General features: G+C 50.9%; 4 protein-coding genes across 4 annotated transcripts; 2 read left to right on the top strand and 2 right to left on the bottom strand.

The window, feature by feature from the left end:
• Positions 1 to 70: 70 nt before the first annotated feature.
• Positions 71 to 6,621, bottom strand: CkaCkLH20_08800 (uncharacterized protein; the record flags this gene model as incomplete). Its single annotated transcript, XM_038891515.1, has 12 exons — positions 71 to 761; positions 826 to 1,447; positions 1,564 to 1,760; positions 1,871 to 1,958; positions 2,772 to 3,606; positions 3,667 to 3,871; positions 3,929 to 4,320; positions 5,198 to 5,586; positions 5,646 to 6,011; positions 6,065 to 6,331; positions 6,393 to 6,452; positions 6,510 to 6,621. The coding sequence occupies 12 exons, from the start codon at positions 6,619 to 6,621 to the stop codon at positions 71 to 73; spliced, it is 4,224 nt and encodes a 1,407-aa protein (XP_038743151.1).
• A 509-nt stretch (positions 6,622 to 7,130) lies between these two features.
• CkaCkLH20_08799 (uncharacterized protein) lies at positions 7,131 to 9,022 on the top strand (the record flags this gene model as incomplete). Its single annotated transcript, XM_038891514.1, has 6 exons — positions 7,131 to 7,211; positions 7,286 to 7,433; positions 7,490 to 7,549; positions 7,602 to 7,892; positions 7,950 to 8,315; positions 8,379 to 9,022. 6 exons carry the CDS (start codon positions 7,131 to 7,133, stop codon positions 9,020 to 9,022), a joined length of 1,590 nt encoding a protein of 529 aa, XP_038743150.1.
• A 506-nt stretch (positions 9,023 to 9,528) lies between these two features.
• CkaCkLH20_08798 (branched-chain-amino-acid aminotransferase) lies at positions 9,529 to 13,067 on the bottom strand (the record flags this gene model as incomplete). The annotated part of the gene is made up of 9 exons (XM_038891513.1): positions 9,529 to 10,166; positions 10,229 to 10,255; positions 10,306 to 10,404; positions 10,487 to 10,519; positions 10,584 to 10,655; positions 11,456 to 11,899; positions 11,955 to 12,198; positions 12,257 to 12,907; positions 12,987 to 13,067. The coding sequence occupies 9 exons, from the start codon at positions 13,065 to 13,067 to the stop codon at positions 9,529 to 9,531; spliced, it is 2,289 nt and encodes a 762-aa protein (XP_038743149.1).
• Positions 13,068 to 13,460: 393 nt separating this feature from the next.
• Positions 13,461 to 18,489, top strand: CkaCkLH20_08797 (uncharacterized protein; the record flags this gene model as incomplete). The annotated part of the gene is made up of 4 exons (XM_038891512.1): positions 13,461 to 13,516; positions 13,571 to 13,597; positions 13,675 to 14,144; positions 14,201 to 18,489. The coding sequence occupies 4 exons, from the start codon at positions 13,461 to 13,463 to the stop codon at positions 18,487 to 18,489; spliced, it is 4,842 nt and encodes a 1,613-aa protein (XP_038743148.1).
• Between the last annotated feature and the right edge of the window lie 282 nt (positions 18,490 to 18,771).

The following is an 18,771-nucleotide window of genomic DNA, read 5'->3' as shown; positions in this document are numbered from 1 at the left end:
CAAAATCCTTGCGCATTTGGATGGATAGCTATGAACAAGGCTCTTGTATTGCTCCATTATCGTGTGACGTTCAAATTACCTTTGGTCGTTGCCCAACTGTCATCCACATGTCCTCAAAGAAACTTACACCACCCTTGATTACATATTTGCCTGGCTGATCCTTGTTAAGAACCTCCGGTTTGAACGTTCTGAGGAATTGAAGAGGACCCTTTGACAGCTCCATCATAGCAAGATCGCGACCCAGGCATACTCTCGCTCCATAGCCAAATCCCATGTTGTACTTAAGCATCTCTTTCGTCTTTTCCTCGCTCTCCAACCATCGCTCCGGTCTGAAAACCTCGGCATCTGGTCCGAATATGGCTTCATCCCGGTGGACAAGCCAAGGATTGCAAGTCACCTCAGTGCCCTCAGGAACATGCTTTCCAAACAGCTCTAGGCCGCCTTTTCGGGCAATTCGAGGGAAGATGTTGGGTGCAGAGGGAGTCAGTCGCATAGTCTCCCGGATACAAGCCGTGTAGTAGGGGCAATACTGCTGCACCTCGGCGTATTGAGCAATGTTTGAGAGATTGCCGACTCGAGTTTGACGATCGATCTCTCCCATGAGCCGCTCATACACGCCGGGGGTTGTCACGATATACATCATGAAGGCTTGGAATGCCGTCCCGGTCGTGTCAGCGCCGGCAAGAAGGACAAGCAGAATTTCAGCCTTGATGTAGTCCAGATCTAGGGGTTCCCCTTTTTCATCACGGGCTTCGATGAATCTGTATAGTGGTTAGCAACGTATTGAATGCGAATGTCCTGATGGGGCACGCCATGGTAGCTTACGTTTGAAGCAAGTCGATACGGCCATTAGTGTTTCCCTTTTCGATATCCTCAAATCTCTGTGCAATGAGACGGTCTCGGAATCGCATCAATGTGCCAATGCCCGAATCCTGCTCTGGCGATGCTACCATGTACTTCCCAAGGAAGGTGCTCTTCATCCAATTAGTGAAAGGCCAGCATCTGGCCATGATGCCAAATGGTACAAGTCCATCATGGAAACCTTGGATGAGACCTTCGACATCCTTCTCCTGCTCGATGAAACCAAAAGGCTGCCCGAATCCAACGTCAGAAACGATGTCGTACACGAGATAAACCGCCCACGGCGCAAAGTCAAATCGCTTCCCGGTTGATGCAAAATTGCTGTCAAGTCTCTGGATCCATCGCTCGATATGGAGATCAAGAAGAGGTTCCATTTTGCGGATATTAGAGAAAGCATAGGGCGCTGCAGCTATCTTCCGGAAACGAGCATGAACAACGTGATCTTGCATGTTGAACAGGGACTCCGTGCTGCCAAAGGATCCGGTGATGTAGTGCTGAGACTTGTTGGCGTTGCGGTGGTAGATATCTGGCAACTTCGTTGCATCGCTCACCAGCAACATGGTTGGTGTGATACGGATGACCGGGCCTTCACAATCGTTAGTGGATTGCCGTCGTGAGACAGTAGGCAGATTGGACGTTAAGACAAGAGGTCTTGATCATATGGAAGGGCGTCAGATCAAGGTTGCCGGCTGCGAGACTCACCATATTTCCTGTGTAGGGCCTGGTTCACCTGGCACTCATCCTGCTTGATGTTGTGATATGTGATCCAAAGTCTGGTAACGGAGCCCCAAAATGGACCAGGGAACTTCGCCAGCGGATGGAAGAATCTGTAGTAAACGATTTGATACAGAACTTTCCCGACAACGTACGCCGCGCAAAGAAGCAAGAAGTTTCCGAGACTCAAAACTGTCATCGTGAACGTCCTCCGCATATGTGCTATGTAATCGGAGACATCTGCTTGGACAGTATCTGTTCAAATTCTTCTGTTAAATGCACCTTTATCACTTACCACGCCTCAATACCCTCCACCAACTGGACACCCAGGCTGCACATAACGATCAGAACCGTGAACGGCGAGCGGTCCACATAGCGGGCCTCTGGACATCGCCCGAGTGAGGTTCCATTCGCGTCGGGGAGCCCTTGCAATGGCCCCGCTCGAATGCGAGAGGAGCTAATCGAGTCTTGTGAAATCTTGGAGCAATGACGATCGTGTGGATGGAGGGGCCGGGCCAGACAACTAGGCACTTACTCGGCACTTTTTTTGTGAAGGATAATGCAACCAAGACCATCCAATGTGGTGTGATAGTGCTTACTGTCCGAACATTAGTGTCTTCTGTATCGCGTATCAACAGATCAATGTGGATGTGGATTGCTGCAGACTCGGGGTTGAAGCCCGTTCGGTACCTCGGCGGACTGAGAGTGGGTAACAAATAGTATCAAAAGTTCTTTTCAGACCTCGCCTGAGTTCTGACAGTCTGTTAAGGCCAGTACATGTGTTATTATGTAATATGAAAGAGTAAATGTACATGAAAAATAGTCAAGTATTGTTGGTTCGGTTGCATTCCATCCTTACCAGCACGCGCACATGCCTTCTGCAGCATCATTACGGCCATTGCAACGGCCATCCCTAGATGCGCAACGTCGACACAGTGTGCCATCATCGTTTTGAGTCCACTCATCACTGCCAACGCAAGTTTGACAGTAGAAAACACCAGCCGGGTCATATTTGGTCTTGATCTCAATGAGCCTTTTCCAATTCGAAGAATAGAAGTCTTCTTCAAACTTCGTCTCCCCCCAGTCCGCTTCGTTCATGTAAGTGCCTGTGTGCGGTGACAATTGACGATAGATTGGAAGCACATTTTGACGAATGTCCTCAAATAGGTCGACGTTAGCCGAAACTGAGAGCAAACCATTGAGAACTGGTCTCTCAAAGATGTCGAGAATCACGGCGTCGTACCAGCCCGGCTGTACAGCTGCTGATGTGTCTCTCGTTTCCGGCGCTGTTTCGAGGCCGTGGTGAACAATAGTGTGAAATACCGCACTGCCATTGGTTCCGGCCATAGTTTCCATCGCCTTGCGAAGGTGTGCTCGGTCGCCTTCCAAAGCTGACTTCCCCAACAGTCTAGACGCGAGAGCAGAGACAGTGCCTACGGTCGCGTCGGTACCCGTCTTGTTTCCGTAGTATGAGCCGTAGTCGGTGAACGCCTTTTGCGTGATCGACACGGTAAACCCCGCGTCTTTGAGAGGCATAAGCTTATCGGCAAGAGGCTTGAACAGCCGTGTCGTCTCAGCTGCATCGTTTCCCAGCGTAGTGAAAGACTGGGTAAAGATGGTGGTGAAGTTGCCGCCCACAGGAACTGGGCTGTTCATGGCCCAGGCACCATATCCAGCGAAGCCGACCTCGGACAGATAAGGGTACGCCGAGTAGATATCGGTCATGGCATCGAGGAACCGGGACGAGGTATTCGCGTTCGTCGACCCTATGCCAATGACGACGTCGATCACGTCGATGTTCTTCGTCGGGTAAGTCTTGACCGTCATCTGGGTGACGACTCCGTATGTACCACCACCGCCGCCCCGAATAGCATAGAAGAGATCGGTGTTATTGCAAGGACTTGCCGTGACCAGTTCTCCAGAAGCTAAGACGACCTTGGCAGACAACACCTGGTCAGCCCCGAGCCCATAGTATCGAGTGACGGGACTGTGGCCGCCTCCTTGCGTCCATCCACCCGTGCTGCAGGGACCCTATGAATGTTGAGTAAAATAATGTACCGCAATCAAGTCAAAAGTTCATGGAGGTCCTACCCGGTTATTTCCTCCAACAGCAATGAGGTTCTTCTCAAATGCCGTAGGATAGATTTCAGACCATGAATATGCACCAGTTATTGTCAGTGCACTGCCCTTCCAGTCTGACTTGGGACACTCGTTGACAACTTGGAAGTCGTCGTGGAAGTTGAATCCTCGCCGGTAGTTCTGTAACCAGATTGATAAACTACCATAGCCGGTCGACCTGTATGCCCGTACTTAGCAAAAGGGCCTGACTATTTTCGACAAGAGATCTGCTTACCTCTGAAGGAAATCATGGCCAGTTGATTTGATCACGACGCGAATGTTGTTTTTGCTGGCGAATTGAATTGCTTTCGATATATCCTCCTCATCGGTGACGTTGACAGCATAAACCGGTGAGTTCCCGATGCTGCAATTCGCCGACGGAGCGTTGGCAGTAGACTGAGTCAATGGGCAAGACGTGTTGAGTGGGTAGTCGTAGCCGATGGGTTGCGATGCCTGGAAACTCGACGTTGTCCAACCTTGGGTCACGGCTTCGCAAGCGGATGCATCCCGGCTCGGTCCGGCATAACACGGAGCGGCTGGTGGAGTCGTCCGGACGAGCTGCCCGGAGATGGAGCTGTTGAACCGGCCCCACTCTTTGTCCGAAGGCCAGCATCTGTCCCCCGGCATCTGTTTCCCACAACAGTGTCAGCATGGTTGCAGAATTTGTCTTCACCCGGCATGTGCTGCAGACGAACTTACACATTTGCATTGAGCATGTATTAGTGGGAGCAACGTGAGCAATACAATGCTCGCAAGACTAAGCTCCATGGCTGCAGCTCAGAACAGGCCGCCTGTTCTCATGCGAAGCTTTCGGGATGCTCTGCAGTATGCTTCGTGTGACTACCTTCAGACCACATTCCAGCACCGTGGAGCCAGCTCTGCCTATTTGACCCGTTTACATGCATGAATACCCAATCAAACGAAGCTATTCGCAATTACCGAGTAATGTGCCTTTGATTGTTCGCCAACTTTGAGGGCCCACTGTTCATGATGTGAGAGCTGACGTGATGCGGTTACAGGGGACATGGCTGTACCTGACGCAGCCCAGCCACAGACCCATCCAATGCTCTAGCGAGCTCTACGAACAGAATGGCGTTGGAGTTGCGTGTATTGACAGCGTTGAAAACCAGAATGAAGGCAACAGGAATGATGTGGGAAAGTATGTACGCTGTATTGTAGATTTACGATCGAATATGTAATCCTCATATTCTCGTCTTCGGTGTCTTTGGCGCTCAAGATTTCATCTGAACATTTCTCCAGAATTTCACCTTGCCTGAAAACGAAGCCAAGGGCCGACTTTGGCAGAGGTGACGTGATCCCACATTTGGAACTCATTTGTGTTCCCCGTCGAGCCGCCGAATGATTTCTGGTCTTCCGAAGACCTGGTAAAGTCGAATCTGTAGACGACTTTGGCCAATGTCAATGTGGTCTCGTGATAAGCGAATCCTTTGCCTACACAGCTTCGAGGCCCGCTAGAGAAAGGGTAGAATGCGGCTCGCGCCACCTCTACCGACTCTTTGGTCGATCCATCTTCCCCGACCAGCCATCTTTCAGGCTTGTAGTTGAAGGGTGACTCGAAATAATCTTCATGGTGATGAAGACTGTAGATTCCAGTGCCGACATCGATTCCTTCCGGAAGTACAAGAGATCCGATGGTCATTCCTCCAGGACGAATCTCTCGCCACAAAGCACCCCCAACTGGAGGTGACATGCGAAGTGCCTCGTCAATGCATGCTCTAAGGTAGGTGCACGACGTGAGCTTGGCGCCGAGACGAATATCATCGTCGCTTTCAAAGGTTGACCTGATCTCGTGGCAAAGTTTGGCGTACGCCTTGGGTTTGCCGCTCAGGTAGAACAGTGTCGCTGCCAAGGTGGTCGAGGATGTGTCGGATCCTAACGTAGACGAACATCAGAACACGACGTGTTAGCAGCGGTGAGGAGAAGGCACTCACCAGCAACAACCAGGGTGGCTGATTCTGCCCGGATTTCAGACTTGCTGAGTGTCGACTCGCCATCGGGGTCTTTGGCAGTCTCCAAGTATGAAAACACATTGCCGTTGTCGGAAAAAGACGCCTTGGATCGATTCTTCAGCAGGCCGGCGAGAAACCCAAGGAATTTGTTTCTGGACTTGATGGATCCGGAGAACAAGTACTTGTCGATTCTGCCGAGTGCAAGGCTCGAGGCCTGAACCAGGGCGCTGATGCGGACATTTGACTCCTCAAGCGCTTTCATGACGAATCGATATTTGGGCTCTCTCAAAGCGTTGTACTTCATGCCGAAGATGACCTCCGACATGACATCGAATGTGAAGTAGTCAACTGTACTGGTCAGACACACACTCCCATGTGAATACGCCTGAGATGTGTCTTACACTGATGCGCCATGTCCAGGGCCTCAGAACCCGAAGCAGATGCCTGTGACCGAGCATTGTCGGTGAGGTTCAAACAGAGTGTGTCGATGTGGCGTAACAGAATAGCTTCGTAGGCGCGCAGCTGCGCATCTGAGAAGGCGAGGCTCAAGATGCGCCGTCTTCGGGCATGATCCTCTCTGTTGCGAATAGTAAGTGTATTGGGGGCGCTGTGGACGAGTGCCTGGTATGCCTTGGACTTGATGACATTTGCCCCGTGAGAGCTGATTTCTGCAAGAGATGTTAGTTCCGAGACCAGCTGAAACCAGGGAGATCAGGCACCGTGGGTTACCTCTAGCAGCTGTGCTGCTGTTGATTAGCAAACGGGACGGCGAGTATCTAACGATGGGACCTTGAACAACATGTTAGCAATGTGCCAATAACTTCGCTATCATACGGAGAAGCATACCATATTTCTGATGGCATCGATACATATCAATGTGAAGGGTCCCCCTCCACGCATGATACGCGGCGTAGAGGTTGGTGCATCTTCCCAGCAGGGGACCTGGATACGCCGCCAGTGGGTGGAAAACAAGCTGCTTCACAAGCAGAAAAGCAATCTGAACGCCGTTGAGTATCTTGACAAAACAGCATCATTCGCCTCTAGAAAAACTCACAAAACATGCCGCTGCGCATGCAGCCAGACCTAAGTAATTCATCCTTACAACGGCTCCAATTCTAGTGATCTCTTTGATCTGTATCAAGTCAATAGGCTCCCGCGGTTCCGTGTCAACCGCGCGTTCCGAGGCAGTACGCTTGCGAACTACTTACTTACAGGGTGTTCCTTCGTTTACAGCACATTAGTTGGCGCCTAGCTTCTGCTGTGTCGCAGCAGCCGCTTTCTTGCCGTGAGTCAGGCTCACGTCACAGCCATTTGTAGCAATTTTCCTCCGCGAAATGCTCAACGCAGCCTCTGAACTTAGCGGTAGGACCCCTGGTCGTTCACTAACAGACGTTGTTGCGGAGGCGTGGACTTCTCAATTCACGTTGTGAGATTGCGGCTTCGTTCATAGTGTGGAAGTCAACGATCATGCTGAGCTTGATATTTCAATTCCTAGCGCTGCTGGGACGTCTCTCCGGCATTGCGGCTGGAGTGTGTTGTTTAGTACTTGTAAGTAGTAACTTTTCGGGTTGGAGAAGTGTTGTAAAAGGTGTTGAATGAAGTGGCACTGAACTTCGCCATAGATCGCCATTGGTGTCTACCGGCTATACTTCCACCCTTACGCCAAGTATCCCGGCCCGACTTTGGCAAAGTTGACCAGCTGGTACTCTGTGTATCACACGTACATCGGTGATCTTCATGTCGATATTTGGCGTTGCCATGAAGTGTATGGTAAGCGTGGTTACTGTCGAGCTGAGTATTCTCTCATCACTTACACGCCTATTCAGGAGATGTCGTCCGCTACGGCCCTAACAGGCTCTTGATCAACACCGAAGCTGGGTTGAAAGGTAAGCATCTGAACGGCACCTGCTTTGTATCTCATACTAACAGGTGTTCGAGGTATCTATGGCCACGGTAAAAACGTCCGGAAAGCCAAGTCGTATCACAGAATCTCGCTCGTGAAGGGCGTCGAAGCAACCCAAAGTGTTGTTGATAAGACGAAACACGGGAAACTTCGAAGAATTCTCAACCAAGGCCTTTCGGACTCATACATAAGAAACATTGACTCTGAGTTGACTGGTCTGGCTCGATTGTTCACTTCAAGCTTGGGATCAAGTAAAGATCAGTTCGACCCCAACGCCGATGCCCCTGGAGATGGATGGACGTGCGCTAAAAACATGGCACATTGGTGTAAGTAGGGCCCGATTTGGCACTGGAGCGTACCTCTCCCTGCTGACCCAAACCCAGGCGACTACTTCACATTTGACGTGATGTCACAACTAGTGTTCGGGATGTCATACCATCTCATGGAAGATTCTGAGAATCACTGGATTGCGGATGCCATATTGGGTCAAATGCGTCGAGTTAGCTTCCTGATGCAGCTGCCAGAGTTGGAGGACATGAGACTTCACAAGCTCTTGTTCCCAAATGCACGCAAGAAGGCCCTGCGGTTCTCCATGAAGAGCAAAGATATCATGGAGAAACGAAAGCAGTCTTCAGAAAAGTCCAAGAACGACCTTTTCTCAAAGCTACTGGCTGCAGAAGATCCCGAAACAGGAGAATCCCTATCTCAGCTGCAGCTCTGGGCTGAAAGCAACCTCTTGATCATTGCTGGTAAGGACCACCGGGATTTATGAAATATCAGTTTCTAGGCTTCAAGCTGACTTCAGGTTACAGGATCCGATACGTCATCTACTGCGATGGCCGCGCTTTTCTTCTATCTCTCAAGGTATCCGGAGGCTTATGAGAAGGTCGTCAAAGAAGTGCGCGCTATCTTCCGCTCTGCGGCGGAGGTTACTCAGGGGCCAAAACTATCCTCGTGCACTTATCTTCGGGCATGCATCACTGAAGCAGCCCGTCTCTCCCCTCCAGCAGCTGGTGCAATGTGGAGAGAAGTGCAAGCCGGCGGCCTAAATGTCGGCGACCTTCATATCCCAGCTGGATACGACATCGGAACTGGCATTTATTCCATCAACCACAACTCTGAATACTACCCAGAACCTTTCAGATTCTGGCCGGAGAGATGGATACCAGCAGTCGCTGGGGAAGAAGCGGTGGCGAAAGCCAAAGCAGCGTACGGCACTTTTTCTGTCGGCCCCAGGAACTGCGTGGGCAAGGGCCTGGCCATGATTGAGATTTCTCTCGCAATGGCTGCAGTAATCAGCGAGTTTGACTTTCGCCGGGACGAAACTGGACAGGGGAATGTTGGAGAGGGTCGAGGTGACTTGAAGAACGAATACCAGATCTTTTGGGCGTTCACCAGCATGAAGGACGGCCCCTACGTACAATTTCGGCGGGCTGAAGCCACCGGACTCCATTGAGAATTTTGGTCAAGACCTGGGACCCAATTCTTGCGCCGAGCCCTCATACATAAGCAAAATATTATTGTCGATGAGGTTCACTCTTCGCATGCAATAGAGCCGTTAAGATTGGTTATCACCTGAATTTTGGAAGCATATGTTTGATTTATGTGGAACGTGTCCTACGAATTCGCTTGAGTGATTTGAATCTCGTCAATTAAGTGCTTTGGAGGCCGGCTACGAGTACATATGATTTTATGAGAGAGTTTGACACCAACCAAACGAGTCTGGAGATGTTCCGTTCTGAATGGTTCTCAGTGCTCCCCACAGTCTCTCATACAATGGTCCCCCGGGTTCGAATTCGTACGTCTCGCCGGTTGACTTTCTGTGAACACAGGAAACTGGCACCAGCCCGGCCGCGGTTCCCGCGGCGAGCACTTCCGTGAAATTTGTCAACTCATCAAATCTGACCTGAGTTATAATCAGCAACTGGTCATAGATCATAATGGAGACTGTATAGATATGTGTCATGTGGTGATACTCACAGCGCGTCTTTGGACATTCCAGCCGAACGTTGCGGCGAGCTGAGCAGCACAGTCTGCCGTGATGCTTTCAATGGCAGCCTTGCTGGTCGCGACAACCAAGGTGACTGCTCCATCGGTATCTTGAAGACCAAGAAATCCCGAGGTAGAGAATTCGTCTATCTCAGTTTGTGTTTGGCTGTCTAGATGTAGGAGCACATTGTAGCCCTCTTTCCTTGCTTCAGAGGTCCAGCGAATTACGGGGGCGTAGTTGCCCCCAACTTTCACCGCACCGGATCCCCTGGTTGCTGCGCGGTCGAAGTCATCGAGCACCAGGGCCTTGATTGCGCCATGCCCATGAAAGGCTATGTGAGGCTGGACAAAGACACAGAATAGGAACTCATCAGGGGGGTCCAGGCCGATCTGAGCACTGGAGCCGAACTGAAACGGGCGGATGTAGAGAGATCCCTTGACTTCGTGAGGACAGACATACTCCCCATTCATTCTCACCGCGAGTTGGACGCTCTCGAGGAATAGGTCATCTGGAACTTCCGGCATGGAAACGAAAGCAGCAGATCTTCTCATCCGAGCCGCATTCGCGTCCGGCCGGAAGATGAGGATGTCGCCGTCTGGGTTTCTGCGAGCTACGGCACAAGTACGTAAATTTCTGTGGCATGAGGCAGACACCTGTTCCGAATTATCTTACCTTGAAGGCCCTCGAAAACTTGTTGACCTAGGGCATCATGAGATGGAGAGGCCTTGTTCTCAGGGGAAGGGTCGTACCATAGTGCAATCCCGGCGCTAACCCGTGTATCGAGAGAACAGGGCTCTCAATGAACTCTGGTCCTGACCATAGACCAGTGCTAACATCATAGCGAGACTCTACGTGACCAGCAACTACATGTAACTTATCTTAGAAACGAGCAATCAACATGCGAACGTGGTTGAGCACAGCATTACTGACCATTGTTCTTCTTGCTATCGTAGACATCCCACTCTAAGCGACTGTCAGCGGCTTCAGCGTCCAAGAGGCTGGATCGCTTCAGGGGACATGGACGCACTGTAATCGGGCTTCGGTGGAATCATGTTGGTAACTTGAGACACAAGTTGCGCTCTACCAACATACCAGCTGCCTGGGAATTAGTGTTCCCCGTACAGCTCGAAAAGCTAAACAACGCCCAAAGTGTTGTAATCTGCCCCCAATGCATTCAGACCAGAATCTCGACAGGGGTATGCTGTAGTTAGGTTGTCTCTGACAGAGCCTGATCCCTGACAGAGACTGCTTCACGTCAGCGTGACGTGAGACGGAAAAAACGGTGAAGACAATGCCACCAGACCAACTGGTTCATCCAAACTGGCTGATGTGAGATGACAGACCAAGCAGCAAAGCAGAGATACCCTTGTTATCACACTGTTGAGGAGCCCAACCCCTTGAAACTGAGGCTCGGGGTGTGTGGTCGATCACCTAAAGCGCGTTGTTCAGGCACTGCGCGCATCAACCGCCGCTTAGGGGTATTAGCCAGTATTGCGATAACGCGATAGCGATCAGGTTGGGGATGATGATCTCAGTGAAGCTCAACATGTTCAGTGAGCGCATGTCCTTAGTACTGACAATGAAGCTCGTCGAAGCCGCTCGTATGGACATAGCAAATCCTCAACCTTTGATGAGATCTATGAAGTAATGTGTGATCTTACATATGTCTGATGCCCTCCAATAATTACTATGCTCGCGGCTTCACCTCAACAAGAGGCCCATTCTTCCAGCTGATGAACATGTCCACCAATTCATATTCGTGAGAAGGATCAGGCCCTTTGCCACTCCGTGTGCCGTTAACCCAGGTTTTCTCACACAATCTCATGTCGTATCTGAACATCAAGGTGGCGAAGAGGATCGATATTTGGAGGTATGCGAGAGGTTTTCCTATGCACCCACGAGTTCCAGCGCTGAAAGCCATGAAAGCCCCAGACGAGGATTTGAGAAACTCCGGGGTAACAAGGGTGCCGTCGGCAAGCGTCTCCCCCACGATCCATCTCTCCGGTTGAAATGAAAATGGATCGGGGAAATATTCTTTGTCATGATGAATTGAGAAGACGGGGACTCCGATGTTGACTCCTTCAGGATAGAACTGATCTCCGACCTGGACACCACCAGGTTCCACCTGGCGGTGAAGAACTGAGCCTGCTGGGGGAGAGAGTCGAAGACCCTCATTGATGCATGCTCGAAGATAAGTGCACGCTTGCAACTCAGTGCCAAACTCAATCTGGTCAATGCTGGTGAACACGCTCCGGACTTCCTTCTGGAGCCTGGCTAGCTTGTCGGGGCTATGAAGGAGATAATAGATCGTAGAGCTGATTGCCGTTGACGATGTGTCACTCCCTGGTCTGTGTGAGATCGCTACGTAACAAATCATGCGGAGAATGCGTCGACTTACCTGCTGTAATAAGTAAGATAGCCTCTTCAACAAGCTCTTCCATGGTGAAAGTATCCCCAGTTACTGGATCAACTGCCCCGGTAAGCCAGAACATGAAGTCTTTCTTAGACTCGCTGATCTTGCTCACTCTCTCGCCAGCTGCCTTCTCAATGAACGTGTCAAAAGTAACCGTTGATCGTACGTGATACAGGAAGAGCAGCCACTTGAGTCTCAACTTATGAAGAAGAGTCAGAGATGACCCGGTCTACCACAAGCATCAGCTATTGTCCGCAGGATCACTGACGCAAAATGGGGCTACTCACAACATTGTCTGCCCACAAAGTCTCATGCAGAATTTTGATAATGTGTCTGTTTCCAGCATACCGCATCATCTCGAACGACTTGGAAAATGACAAGTCGCTAGACACATCAAAGGTGAATCGGTTGATCCACTCAGAGAAGTTCTTCGGCTTGCTCCAAGAACCCGGCTGGGACTTCTCTTTCCCTGACAAGATATAACCCTCTTGCTTGTCGTTGTCCAAAAACTCCAAACATTGGCATAGCGTCGCGACATGCTTCTTGATGGTGACACCCGCTGTCTTAAGTGCTGAGTCGGAGAAGCCTTGTCGCAAGATTCGTCGCTTCCTCGCATGCACTTGCTTGTTGATGGATGAGAACAAACTAGCCTTCTCGGGGTTTCTTGGGAAAGCGAGATAGTTATCGGCTTTCCTAGTGTAACGGCTGTTCGTGTATAGCATTTTCACGCCTTCAGCGGACCTGATGCTGACATGGTTGGGACCATAGCGCACGATTGGACCGTACTTCTCGTGAAGCTGGTGCAGATTGCGTGCTTGGTCTTTTCTGAACGCATGGTAGGTGTTGTAGAGACTTGTCAAACGTCCGATTAAGGGGCCTGGATAGCGGCCCAAGGGATGCAGCACAAGGCGCTTGAAGACCACAATGATACCGGCGACCTGCAAGAACTGTCAGTTTGCAGTCTCTTGTGGAACCATTGAGGGCATAGGTTGCTCAATACATGAGATGAAAACTTACAAACAAGCAGATGAAGCCCACCGCAGCAGTCTTGCTCGACACCGACAGACTGGCACCGACAACCTTGTTCAGATCGTCCATTGTTGGCTTGAACCTGCAGAATAACGACCGAATCCTGCGCCAGCTCTCACAATTAGGACGTTCATACGCGAAAGAGCCTCCGCGTAGGCAAGACCGGCCCTGACTCAGATGGTGCCAGAACCTGGACCCCAGCGTTGAGTAAGACGCGCAGGGTGCTGATGTCACCCTTAAACTTCTGAAGCAATCGCTAGCATCCCTGTACAGACACAGCGAAATGCAATTGCCGGGAGTCTGGAGTGGCATCCGAACTTGGGATCGTTCGTACGGACCAGACTGCCGGAACACGCATGCTTTCGCATTCGTCGATCGTGCTCGAATTCATGCAGGTTCAGATTCACTGTGCGTTATCTCGATATTATCGGGTCCCGGCCACATTCCCTGGTAACTTCCGCCATGCATCCAGAATCAGAACGAGAGTTGGCGTATGTTCTGCTCGTTGAGTTGTTAGCGTGAGTAGTTCGTGTTAGAATTGGTACCTACAGGGCTTTAACTAATTGTGACAGGCATCAATTCGCATACCCGGTCCGATGGTACGATAAAATATCCGCGCTCTTACATGTAATGTTCAAAGTCTACTGAGTAAATATGCTGACGCGGAGTCTTCCAGGATTGAGACGCAAGATGCCATCCTCCGGGATATCAAAGCCGAAAGAATTGTGGAGGTTGGGCCGACGAACATCCTGACGAACATGACGAAAAGGACTTGGGGTCAGAAATATGCGATGTCAGACGACGCTCAAGGACTTCGCCGACGAATACTTGGCCCAGAAGAGGATTTTCCGGAAATATACTACCAGCGACATTCGGACGAGGACAGGAACGACAACGAAGAGGCTAGCATCGGGTTGGCGGGGGAGAGCTCAACAATATATTGCGATGACGCTCAACGCACCGTCCCAGAAGATGAGTCTATGGCTCAAGTTGACAGTAAATCTCTGTCTCCTCCGGGACCAGCAAAGCGATGCGAGGATGCGCCACTGCCTGTCTCGGCCACGGTTCTAGCCATCATAGCAATGAAACTGAAGAAGTCCCCAGACGCTGTGGAGCGGACGAAATCAATCACTCAGCTTGTCAGTGGTAAGTGCGGTGGAAATCTTTGCGCACAAAACACCTCGAGTTGCTAATTCAAGAAGGGCGTTCAACTCTGACAAATGAAATCATTGGCGATCTTCACGTGGAGTTTCAGAACCAGCTACCAGACCGGGCAGAAGAGTTAACTCTGATCGAGCTGTTCGAAACACTTCAGAAGACCCATTCTGGAACGCTCGGCAAGAAAACCTCGGCTCTCGTCGCTGGCTTCGTATCTTCCAAATTTCCAGGAGGCTTTAGTCAATCCAAAATTCGGGACCATTTGGAACATCGATGGGGCCTGGGGCCAATGCGGCAAGATGCGGTCCTCTTGGCTGCCTTGGCCAAACAACTTGACTCCCGCTTATCCTCCGAAGACACCGCGAAGGCATTCATTGATGACGCTGCTAAGTTTTACTTTCAACAAGAGGGTCTTGCGGCCCCTAGCCTCACTTCATCCTCATCCGTTAGCAGCCACATATCGAAGGTTGATCCAAAGGCTTTGCAGGCCTTAACGGAGAAAAGCGACGCGTTGTTACGGGATATTAGCGAGGCCATGGCACGACATCTACCAAGTGGGAATAATATATCTGGAGCATCTCTTGTGCCCAAGGAGCAGGACGAGGCACTCAAAGAGCTCGATCTGTGGCGCCACGAGCACGGCGAAGACTACGCGGAGGGGATCAAGCCAAAGTTCGACATCAAGAAGCAAAGACTCTACGACTCTTTCTGGAACTGGTGCTCAAGAGACATAGCTCTCCTGTTTGACCTGGCAAAACATCCAAGTTCGCAAAATCCTATGCTCATCGAAGAGGTTTCGACATCTATCATCAACCGAGCATGCCAGCGTTCCATTTCGCAGATACAGTATCTCTGCGCCAAGACACAAGGGGAAAAGACACATTTGGGCCGCATTATGAGATTTTGCCTACAAGCAAGCGTTTCATCGAAGAGTCGTGATCCAGTTTTTATTGACCGATCAGTTGATCTGGCACCGATATCAACTGTCGATAAGGAAGGCAACATCAGATTCTCCGAAGTTCCTCGTTCAACCCCATTCCGCGCTCGCAAATCATCAATACCTCAAGTGCCCTATCCGCTTGGTACTTTCGACAACGGCATACTCGTCCTTTCAGATAGGCTAAGTTCAGCATACGCTGAAGACCTGGACGCAGCCCGTCATTCCGGTTTCACATTCAAGGGGAGAAATGTGTTGCTCACTGGAGCTGGACGAAACTCGATCGGCTTCAGCTTGTTGAAGCTTTTGCTTCAAGGCGGTGGAAGGGTCACTGTCACGACCAGCACTTACTCTCAGGAGGTTAACCAGATGTACCAGGCCACGTATGCTCGACATGGTGCGAAGAATTCGGTTCTGAGAGTCTTGCCGTTCAATCAAGGCAGCCAGCATGATGTGCAAGATTTGGCAAAGAATCTGAAGGATGACTGGGACCCCGACTTCATTATCCCTTTTGCTGCGATTTCAGAAAACGGCCGCGAGCTTGAAGAGCTGGATTCGAAGTCCGAGATTGCTCATCGACTGATGTTAACCAATCTTCTGAGGCTACTTGGGGCAATTGCCAGGAATAAGCGGGCTGCTGGCACCTTTACGAGGCCTGCTACCGTCGTCCTTCCGTTGTCACCTAACCACGGTCTGATGGGTAACGACGGTCTCTATGCGGAGTCGAAGAGGGGGTTGGAGTCTCTTCTATCAAAATGGAAATCGGAAACATGGCGTGACTATCTCTCCATGTTGGGAGTTGTCATCGGATGGACTCGCTCAACAGGTCTCATGGACGAAAACGATGTTGTCGCACAGGGCGTCGAGTCGATGGGTGTTCGTACGTTTTCCAAGGAACAAATGGCTGCTCTTGTTGCCTCTCTCTTGGGGGGTAGGATGAATGCAGCCTGCCAGTCTATTCCCATCGTCGCCGACTTCAGCGGTGGTATGGGTAAGGTCGCCGACCTGAGGGACAAGCTTACCAGTATTCGACGGGACCTGCGTGCCGAAGCGGAAATCCAGAGAGCCATTAGAGAGGAGGAGAAGCGCGATGCAGCGACTGTTGGCCAAAAAGACACCAGCAGAGGCCAGGAGCCGTTATCTCCAAAGGCCAATATCCGCATACAGCTTCCTTCTTTGCCTGATTGGGACCAAGATGTGTCGCCTCTTGCAGTTTCACTCGAGGGTATGGTTGACCCAAGCCGTGTGGTAGTCATAACAGGCTACTCAGAACTCGGGCCCTACGGTAATAGTAGAACGCGGTGGGAAATGGAGGCCAATGGCATTCTTTCTTTGGAGGGCTGGATCGAGATGGCTTGGATGATGGGTTTGATCAAGCACAGCAAAGAGGCGATGAAAGATGGGCAGCCCTGGTCCGGTTGGGTAGACTCAAAAACCTTATTGCCGGTTGAGGAGAGCGACATATTTTCGCGATACATGGCCGTCATTCTCGAGCACACCGGCATACGGAACATCGAACCAGAGATTTGCGACAACAACTACGACCCTGCAAGGAAGGCGGCCGTTCAGGAGGTTGAGCTCACCCAAGACCTGCCACCATTCGAAGCAACAGCCGAAGTCGCTCAGTACTTCCAACTTCAACATGGCGCGAAAGCTGTAGTCTCTCAAACTGAGTCTGGGTTTTTGACAGTTCAGCTCAAAGCCGGCGCCAAGGTCCTGCTTCCAAGGTCCAGCCCTTTCAACCGAACGGTAGCAGGTCAAATCCCGACAGGATGGTCAGCTAAGCGATACGGGATCGAGGACGAGATTATCGAGCAGGTTGATCCGGTCACTCTGTTCACGCTGGTGTGCACCGTCGAGGCGCTCCTCTCATCAGGCATCATCGATCCCTACGAACTATATGAGCACATTCACCTTTCTGAGCTTGGCAACTGTATCGGGTCGAGCATGGGCGGACTCAGTTCCTTGAGAAAGATGCATCGCGACAGGTTCCTCGATAAGCCGGTACAAGGAGATATTCTTCAGGAAACGTTCATCAACACCACGGGGGCCTGGGTGAATATGCTTCTCACATCCTCAACTGGGCCCATCAAAACACCGGTCGGCGCCTGTGCAACATCCCTGGAGTCTCTTGACACTGGGTATGATCTGATAGTTGCTGGAAAGGCAAAGGTGTGCATCGTTGGGGGTGTCGAAGATTTCGTGGAGGACGTTTCCTACGAGTTTGGAAGCATGAACGCGACCTGCGATACTGACAAAGAGTTCGCTGCCGGGAGGAGTCCGTCTGAGATGTCACGACCAACGGCGTCGTCGAGAAGCGGGTTCGTCGAGTCTCAGGGATGCGGCATCCAAATCCTCACGACTGCCGAGCTTGCTTTGGAACTAGGACTCCCTATTTTCGGCATTGTCGCTTATACCAGCATGGCGGCAGACAAGGCAGGTCGCTCCGTGCCGGCGCCGGGCAAGGGCGTTCTCACCAACGCACGGGAGTCGAACGTGGGACGAAAGTACATGACTCCGTCTCCCCTCCTGGACATTGGGTACCGGCGGAGGCTGCTCAATATGCGGATTCAGCAAGTCAATGACAATTACCAGACGAATCTGGACCTGATGGAGCATGAAATCCGGTATATCAAGGAGATGGGAACGGATGGTTTTGACGAGGAACAGTACCGTCGGGACAACATTGCTACCTTTGAGGAGGATGCCAAGAATCAAGAAGCCGACCTACGATTCAGCCTGGGAAACCAGTTTTGGAAGAATGAGAGGCAAATCGCGCCCATACGAGGCAGTCTGGCAACATGGGGTCTCAGTATCGACGACTTGGCTGTCGCTTCCATGCACGGTACCTCAACAGTCAAGAACGATCTCAACGAGTCATCTGTACTGCAAGAACAGATGAGACACTTGGGACGACAACCAGGAAATCTTCTGCCCTGCGTATGCCAGAAATGGTTGACGGGGCACTCGAAGGGAGCTGCAGGAGCTTGGATGCTGAATGGCGCCCTGCAAATGATGGACACCAACGTAATACCAGGCAACCGCAACGCAGACAACATTGACGCTGAGCTGCGTCAGTACGACTTGCTTCACTTTCCGAACATGACACTTAAAGGAAACGAAATCAAGGCATGCTCTGTGACTTCATTTGGGTTCGGACAAAAAGGATCTCAGGCCGTTCTGGTTCATCCCAAGTTTCTCTACGCAACTACCACAAAGAGTGCCTACGAAGATTACAAGTTGAAACGGGACGAAAGATGGAGGAAGGCTTGCAGATACTTCAATCATGGCCTTCTGCATGAGTGCCTCGTCATCACTAAGATGACACCACCGTATGAGGCTGCCTCCGAGACTGAGGCTCTACTCGACCCAACAGCACGCTTTGAGAGACAATGATCCCAAACATTGATCCAAGTATGGTGTCTGCTGTCATCTTATGGCTTGTTCTGAAATACAAAAGAGAAGTTGCCAAGGGGGTGTCACTAGTATGAACATATTCTTAGAATTGCACATAACTTAGAGAAACAACAGCAATAGCATTCCAAAGACATTATCATCGTCCTTTCAGCTGTCACCAGTAAACATATGTCGCCAGCATCACATATTGAAAACGATGGTGAACAACGAGCGAAGTGTCGATTGCGGTCTAGATGCAATTGGAACTGAACCACTGATGAA

Source organism: Colletotrichum karsti (assembly GCF_011947395.1).
Source record: "Colletotrichum karsti strain CkLH20 chromosome Unknown Scaffold30, whole genome shotgun sequence".
NCBI classification, from domain to species: domain Eukaryota; kingdom Fungi; phylum Ascomycota; class Sordariomycetes; order Glomerellales; family Glomerellaceae; genus Colletotrichum; species Colletotrichum karsti.
This window is presented reverse-complemented; position numbering and strand designations above follow the sequence as displayed.